This window comes from Nerophis ophidion, linkage group LG11 (genome assembly GCF_033978795.1).
Source record: "Nerophis ophidion isolate RoL-2023_Sa linkage group LG11, RoL_Noph_v1.0, whole genome shotgun sequence".
In the NCBI taxonomy this organism is placed as follows: Eukaryota; Metazoa; Chordata; class Actinopteri; order Syngnathiformes; family Syngnathidae; genus Nerophis; species Nerophis ophidion.
The window spans coordinates 42,309,723-42,317,872 of NC_084621.1; the positions used below are offsets into that span (position 1 = coordinate 42,309,723).

The 8,150-nt window shown below is 39.3% G+C and overlaps 1 protein-coding gene across 1 annotated transcript; it reads right to left on the minus strand.

The window, feature by feature from the left end:
• Window positions 1-1,544: 1,544 nt before the first annotated feature.
• hsc70 (heat shock cognate 70) lies at window positions 1,545-7,836 on the minus strand. Its single transcript, XM_061916016.1, has 9 exons — window positions 7,689-7,836; window positions 4,232-4,437; window positions 3,951-4,156; window positions 3,710-3,862; window positions 2,899-3,454; window positions 2,624-2,826; window positions 2,346-2,544; window positions 2,041-2,273; window positions 1,545-1,961 (listed from the first exon to the last, which is right to left on the minus strand). The coding sequence occupies exons 2-9, from the start codon at window positions 4,434-4,436 to the stop codon at window positions 1,767-1,769; spliced, it is 1,950 nt and encodes a 649-aa protein (XP_061772000.1). The 5' UTR covers window position 4,437; window positions 7,689-7,836; the 3' UTR covers window positions 1,545-1,766.
• Window positions 7,837-8,150: the final 314 nt, after the last annotated feature.

The following is an 8,150-nucleotide window of genomic DNA, read 5'->3' on the forward strand; positions in this document are numbered from 1 at the left end:
TTGTGTTTTTGATTTTTCTTTTTCTTTATTCATCCGCTTATACTCACTTTCTTCCTTCCCATGGTTGATGGTTGGAAAAACAATATTTAGGTATTTGTTAGTGCTAGCGAGTAAGACTAGATGTGTTGGTCTGATCTTACGGGGATCACTGTGACATTCGCTACGCCAACTAATGGCGGGATTCTCGTCACTCAAATTTTTGCTTACAACTTAGAGCAGTGTTTTTCAACCACTGTGCCGCGGCACACTAGTGTGCCATGACATACAGTCCCGTGTGCCGTGGGAGATTCTCTAATTTCACATAATTGTGATAAAAAACATTTTTTGCAAACCAGTAATTATAGTCTCCCAATTATGTGTTGTTGTTTTTGAGTGTTGGTGCTGTCTAGAGCCGTGTAATACTCTTCCATATCAGTAGGTGGCAGGCGGCAGCTAATTGCTTTGTAAATGCAGGTAAAAAGGTGTCTTAAGCTTAAACCAAAAGGCGAGTGCCTTTAAGAAAAAGCTTTGCAGCTTAGAGAAGGCTATGCAAAACGAAACTAAAACTGAACTGGCTGCAAAGTAAACAAAAACAGAATGCTGGACGACAGCAAAAACTTACTGTGGCGCAAAGACGGCATCCACCATGTAAATCCGAACATGACATGACAATCAACAATGTCCCCACAAAGACAGATACAAACAACTGAAATATTCCTGATTGCTAAAACAAAGTAGATGCGGGAAATATCGCTCATTGGAAGACATGAAGCTGCTACAGGAAAATACCAAAAAAATGAAAAAAGCCACCAAAGTAGGAGTGCTAAAACACTGCGCCCAGGAAAACAGCAAAAAACTCCAAATAAGTCATGGCATGATGTGACAGTACACCTACTTTGAGACAAGAGCTATATTGATGCATAATTGGTTATGCTTTAAGGTCCATCCATCCATCCATTTCCTACCGCTTATTCCTTTTGGGGTCGCGGGGGGCGCTGGTGCCTATCTCAGCTACAATCATATCCCAACAATTGCGACAATGAGTTTTAACTGTCAACTGAGTTGATGATTTCTGCTGGTGGTGTGCCTCCGGATTTTTTCAACGCAAAAAATATGCCTTGGCTCAAAAAAGGTTGAAAAACACTGACTTAGAGCATAACAATTAGTCCATACTTAGCTCTTATCTCAAAACACTCTGAAGTTGGGGCACTCTTACGTTAATGTACCACTGTACTGTTTATACTAAAATAAATACTGATGAGTACCGCCAAACTCAGTTTTGGGGTAATAGCAAATGTTATTTGAAAATATTTGAATTTCAAATGTTGCAAATGGGAGAAAAAGGATAATATTGCGAAGAACCGGTTTAAACCGAGAATCGTGTTGAATCGATAATGGGTCTTCAATCAAATCTTCAGCCCAAGAATAAAAATCGACTCTTGAGTCCCATCCTTAGCTGATACGACAGTAAACTTTCTTGAATCTTTGATTATTTAACAACCAACAATTCCAAAAACACCTGAACTGGATTTATCTGAAACAAAGAAAAAACAACTCTCACCAGATCTATTTTCGTTATTTAATCGAGGAAATGGAACTTTTTGTAATTCAACTGTGGATAATTAAGACAATAGATGTTTGTGTGTTCCTATTTTTGATTGGATTTATCCTCCTCTGAACAAACAATTTCAACTAATATTTTATTCCCATTAATGAATCTTCAAATGTTGTCCAATAAAACGTTGAAGATATGTAGTTTTTAATAAAAACGTTTGGTCAATGGGCGATTAGTCCACTTCCTCGATGGTTGGGCCAGACGAAGAACCTTCTCCAGCCCCACCAGGGAAACCACCAGGCATCCCCCCTGGCATTCCTCCGGCCATTCCTTCAGGCATGCCCCCTTGGTAAAGCTTGGACATTATTGGGTTGCACACCTTCTCTAGTTCCTTCTGCTGGTGATCGTACTCTTCTTTCTCCGCCGTCTAAATAACAGAAGAAACAATGGTAAAACACTTATTGGATTGTTTTGCCCTTAATGGCAATAAAAGATGGTTCATTTACCTGGTTCTTGTCCAACCAGGAAATAACCTCATTGCATTTGTCAATGATGGACTTTTTGTCGTCAGCACTGATCTTGTCTTGAAGCTTCTCGTCCTCGACTGTGCTCTTCAAGTTGAAAGCCAGAGACTCAAGGGAGTTCTTAGCTGTGACTTTTTCCCTTTGCACTTCATCTTCAGCCTTGAACTGCTCAGCTTCATGCACCATGCGCTCAATGTCTTCTTTGCTCAATCGTCCTATGGCAGGAATAAAGTTGTAAAGTTTGCTATTTGACAGGATTAGGAGTCATATTTGAAGATTCACTGCACCTTTATCGTTGGTAATGGTGATCTTGTTCTCTTTTCCCGTGCTCTTGTCCACGGCAGACACATTAAGAATGCCATTGGCATCAATGTCAAAGGTCACCTCAATCTGCGGGACACCCCTGGGAGCAGGTGGAATACCGGTCAACTCAAACTTTCCCAGGATATTATTATCCTTGGTCATGGCTCGTTCGCCTTCATAAACCTGAAATAGATTGTGATATAAATGTAATTTAAATTAAGAAAAATTTATGGAATTTGAACGTGATCTGCACTGGCTCTACCTGAATGAGCACACCAGGCTGGTTGTCGGAGTAGGTGGTAAAGGTCTGGGTTTGCTTTGTGGGAATGGTGGTGTTCCTTTTGATAAGAACGGTCATTACTCCTCCAGCAGTCTCAATTCCCAGGGACAGGGGGGTGACATCCAGCAGTAGCAGGTCTTGTACGTTCTCAGACTTATCACCAGCCAAGATGGCTGCCTGCACAGCTGAAAAAGAGTTTCCAATTTTAAAACCCTCGAAAATTATAGCAATTTCAACTAAAAGCTAAGGTCAATCACCTGCTCCATAGGCCACTGCCTCATCAGGGTTGATGCTCTTATTGAGGTCACGGCCATTAAAGAAGTCCTGCAGAAGTTTCTGAATCTTGGGGATACGTGTGGAACCACCCACCAGGACAATATCGTGAATCTGGGACTTGTCCATCTTTGCATCCCTGAGGGCCTTTTCAACAGGCTCCAGGGTTCCGCGGAACAAATCTGCATTAAGTTCCTCAAAACGGGCTCTGGTGATAGAAGTGTAGAAGTCGGTTCCTTCGTAGAGAGAATCGATCTCAATACTGGCTTGGGTGCTGCTGGAGAGGGTGCGCTTTGCGCGCTCGCAGGCGGTACGGAGACGGCGTACGGCTCGTTTGTTGGTGTTGATGTCTTTTTTGAACTTGCGCTTAAACTCATTAATGAAGTGATTGACCATCCTGTTGTCAAAGTCCTCACCACCCAAGTGCGTGTCACCAGCAGTGGACTTGACCTCGAAGATGCCATCCTCAATGGTCAAAATGGACACATCGAAAGTGCCTCCTCCGAGGTCAAAGATAAGGACGTTGCGCTCACTGCCAACCTGAAATAAAACCACATTGTTTGTAGGTGATGTCGCTTTCTGGGTGGAGTTTGCATGGTCTGTCAGTCACGTGTATATTGAACTTGTTTGTATAACGGAAGACACTTGACTGTAAGTGTAAACCCTGTAACTGGCAAAGGCATAACCCGGATGTTACTCAAATGTCTGACCTAGAGTCCAAATTATGCAATTTGCTTTTTCTGAAGCTTGTCTCTTGATGGTAAAGTTAATCATGTTATGCTATGAGACGGTTACCTTTTTGTCCAAGCCATAAGCAATGGCGGCAGCAGTGGGTTCATTGATGATACGCAGAACATTGAGCCCTGAGATGGCCCCAGCATCTTTGGTGGCTTGACGTTGAGAGTCGTTGAAGTAAGCAGGAACTGTGACGACTGCATTGGTCACAGACTAGAAGATGGACAGATTTCACAGTTGATCGAAGTGTCTGAGTCACTGTATGTAAACGTGGGTCCTTTGTACCCAAGCATATTTCTACCTTGCCAAGATAGGCTTCTGAGATCTCCTTCATCTTGGTAAGGACCATCGAGGAAATCTCCTCTGGGAAGAAGGTCTTGATCTCACCCTTGTATTCAACCTCCACTTTAGGTTTGGATGAGTCATTTACAACCTTAAAGGGCCAATGCTTCATGTCGGCCTGCACCACCGTATCATCAAACTTTCGACCAATCAAACGCTTAGCATCTGTAGACGGAACACAATAACTTTACTATGTTGATAGAGGAAAATGATCATCTTTATCATTTGAAACTGGCTCACCAAACACAGTATTAGTTGGGTTCATGGCCACTTGGTTCTTGGCTGCGTCTCCAATTAGTCTCTCTGTGTCTGTGAATGCCACATAGCTGGGTGTGGTCCTGTTTCCTTGATCATTGGCAATGATCTCCACTTTGCCATGCTGAAAGATGCCCACACAGGAGTAGGTGGTGCCAAGATCAATGCCAACTGCTGGTCCTTTAGACATCCTTAACAAACCAAGGTGGTATTGACACAATTTAATAATAGTATAACTTTTTTTTAATCACTGGTGCAGTTGTGCCAGGGCAGACACTGTTTTTATTTTTAATACAGAGCAGAAGTTCAATAAATAAATGTGTGTTAACTCTTCACATCATTTTTTAACATATGCAGATTGTTAGAACGTGTAAAATACTAGGAGGAAATACAAATGTAATAATTTAGCGCTCACATTGTGATTTGTCAAGACTAAAAGGGTTTGTGGCTGTTTTTTCAGTATGTTTGGAAGGAACGCGCAAACTGGCACAGTTTCACACAAATATCTGTGGCCATTGAGGCCCGAAGGTGGTGATCTTTGCTGAGAGACTCTTTCATAAGCATGTCAAAATATTTGGACTGTCAGAAATAAAAGCAGTGGACATATCTTCTATCCAGCAATGCCATCTTTTAACTGCTGGATGACTTAATGACTGATTTATAAACCAGCAGACACCAAAACAAATCAATATACTGTACATGTGTCCTGTAGGAAAAAACGTCTTGCAACGCAGCATTTTCTTGCATTTAGATCATTCTAGCACATCATCGCAGGCACCCAGAGGAGGTGTGCTAAAAGGTCTGTTCCAATAAATATCACACTCTCAGAGTTAGCTGTTGACGAACCCCAAGATGCAGAGATGGAGGCAGGCATTGAATAAGGAAACATGGTTTTAATATAAAATACTAGAACAAAACTAAACAAAGGGTACAAACACAAAGCGCGCACGAGGCGGATTACAAAACTAAGGGAGCTAGCATGGGAGCTAGAAAACAAAAAGGAACTTAGCATGGAAGCTATCAAAAACAAAACCGAGAACAGAAGTCGTTACATGTTGTATCAAAACAAATTGGAAGCAGGGAACAAAAAACAGTAAGCTAAAAACATCCAACAAAATATAGCTTACCGCTATGCTGCAAAGATACGACACGACAGGTAGCAAACACAAGATTGACATCCACAATTCAATAATCCAGCCCTGACTGGAAGACAAAGCAGGTACATATAGGAGCTGGGCTGATTGACACCAGGTGTGGCCAGGTGCCAATCAGCCGCAGCTGAGGGGAAACAAAGCACTCAGGGAGACAAACAGGAAGCTGAACCAAAAAAAGAGTGCTGATAGGAACTAAGGAAAGGAAATACTAAACACACAGAGGAGAAACTAAAACACAAACAAACGGTCAGTGGCAAGCCTGACACACACTTACCCAGAAAATGTCAGTTGTATGCTGCATGTTTCACAATATAGCAAAACACCATGGGTGGGAGCATAATGATGTGGAGGGTAAAGACTCTTTCTGTGGTGATAGGTCAGCCTCATTTAATTAGGTTGTCTGCACCACTTTTTCTCTTTTTATCAATTGCATATGTATTGTTATTAGATTAGAATCTTAATATTACAGTTTGAACACACTATTTAGCACTTGTTATTTGAGATCTTAGTAGATCAGGCCCTTAATTCCTCAATTGTAGCCGGGGAGGTTTTATTTACCTAAACATTAGGCAACAGTTGTTAATTTGAGAGAGTTAAGAAGAAAGAATTATGATAAATAATTTAGGCAACAACTTCATTTTGTATCTTTGCTAATGATTTGGAGTGTGTGTATACAGTATATAATCTATTAGCAAATAAATTGGTTACAGCTCAGAATAAAGTTTATTTTGGAATCGTTTTACGTCTTCTTTTCCATTATTAGTGCACCAGACAATTCTAAAACAAATTGTAATATAGAGCACTGGTGTGAGGCGGGCTTCCCCCAAAAGCAGCAGCTTGAGAAAAATAGAGAAAATCAGTTTAAGTTAAGTTAAGCTTGAAGTCAAAATAAATATTTTAATTAAAACTTCCAAATTTAGGAACTTCACGCTGAAATCTGAGCATGATGCTTCAAACAAATGGCATTGAAGTCAGAAGGCTACTAGCCAGGAGCATGCATAAAACACTATCATGTGAGAGTAGTCCCAGTCCTAAGGCAGTGATTGCTGTGTGTGTTTTCCGACAGCTGGATCCAAATGCAGCACCTTGCAGTTACTATAAAAAGCAGCAGCAGAGAAATAAATGGTGTGTGTTTAAGATGCTAAGCTCCTAATAGCAGACACCCACATCACAGACCAACTCAAATGGCCATTAGGGAAAGTTCAGATACACGTTTTCCAAAAATTATAGTTTATTTAAGTTGCAGATCGCGTTTTGTGCCTCAGACCTGCAACGCCAAAAGCAGGTTATTGAATTTCACCTTATCTTGTGTGAAAATAAAATGCTGACAACAGGGTTGTTGTTTCACTAACTGCTGTCAAAGTACATGTGAAACTCCAAACGGATTACACTAAAACAGACGGGAACATAAACATTATTTTTTATTGTCTTTTAAATTATATAATTCAATTTATATATAGAAATGTTGTTGGAGTCACACAAATGGGAGTCCTTTTCATAAATGTAAAAATTCAATCTCACGTTTTCAGTTGATTGACAGTATTTTGAATATTTAAGTCACTTTCCTTACATTGAGCTCATTTTATTTCTCCATTAACTCATTTTCATTCACATTTAGCTCATTTTCTTCATGTTTGAGGGAGGACTTGGTGAATCTGGTGAATGGCAAATTTTAAATGGTTAAATTTAGATCTGAATGTCAAATATGAACCTATCTATTAAATGTTAAATATAATCTTCATGTTAAATCTAAATATAATCTTATATATGACTTTAATGTAAATATAATTTAAAATTTTAAACAAAAAAGAAAATAATATATACTATACATTTTCTAGATATTTAACTTCATATCTGACAATACATTTAGATTCAACATTAGTATTGAATGCTTATTTTGAAAATGTATATATAAAATTTAGATGTATATTGAGCATTTATTTTTAACATTCACAATTTGGATTAAGCATTTAGTTTTATACTGTGTATACATATACATAAAGTGTATGAATATGTTTGTTTCTAACTCAAATATGGATACAATGGGCTGAATGTGAGAAAAGTAATATAATTGTGAGGAAAGGCAGTTTATTTTTTTAAATCAGCACTTAAAAAGTAATTTAATTTTTACATTATGCACCCCATAACCACACAAGCATATGATCGTCTCCCAGAAAGCTCTCACACTGACAGTTAACTTTTCAATGCAGCATGCAACACATTTTTATGCAGCATGCCAGACATTTCAATGTCATACTATATAGACAGACTATGAGAAACATTGTTACCTTGTTCTGTTGTAAATAACTTTTTATAGAGACTAAATTGTGCTTTTTTCCCCAGCTGAGCGACTCCTGACTTCCTCTCCAGCGCCCCTTTTCTCGTCCTGGTAGTCAGACTGGAGGAGGAGGTGGTGTGCTCAGCCAGTGTATATAGAGCGCTATGCAGGGGTGTCAGCTGTCCCCAGAAAGTTCGAGATCTATATTTCTGTTCTCCAGGACTTGCCAAAAAAAGATTGTGAGGGTTACTTGCACCTTATGGACAAAAGTATTGGGACACTGTGCCTTATTAAATCTAAACTGCAACCTTCAAAGTAGATTCCAGGTTTTGTTTTGTTTTTTACTTTGGGTGACTTTTGTTTTGCTCTAATTTCTCACTTTTTCAGTAGGAAATAATTTAATGAAGTAATTTTAGAACATTTATAGAAAATTATTTAATAGTATTTCATACGTAAAATGTATTAAAAAAAC

Excerpts from the sequence above, each read along its gene's own strand:
- hsc70 (XM_061916016.1), bottom strand. The coding sequence starts at position 4,436 with ATGTCTAAAGGACCAGCAGTTGGCATTGATCTTGGCACCACCTACTCC. Across the intron at positions 4,157-4,231 it reads CCCAACTAATACTGTGTTTG|ATGCTAAGCGTTTGATTGGT; the intron begins GTGAGCCAGTTT and ends TTCCGTCTACAG. Across the intron at positions 3,863-3,950 it reads CAGAAGCCTATCTTGGCAAG|TCTGTGACCAATGCAGTCGT; the intron begins GTAGAAATATGC and ends TCCATCTTCTAG.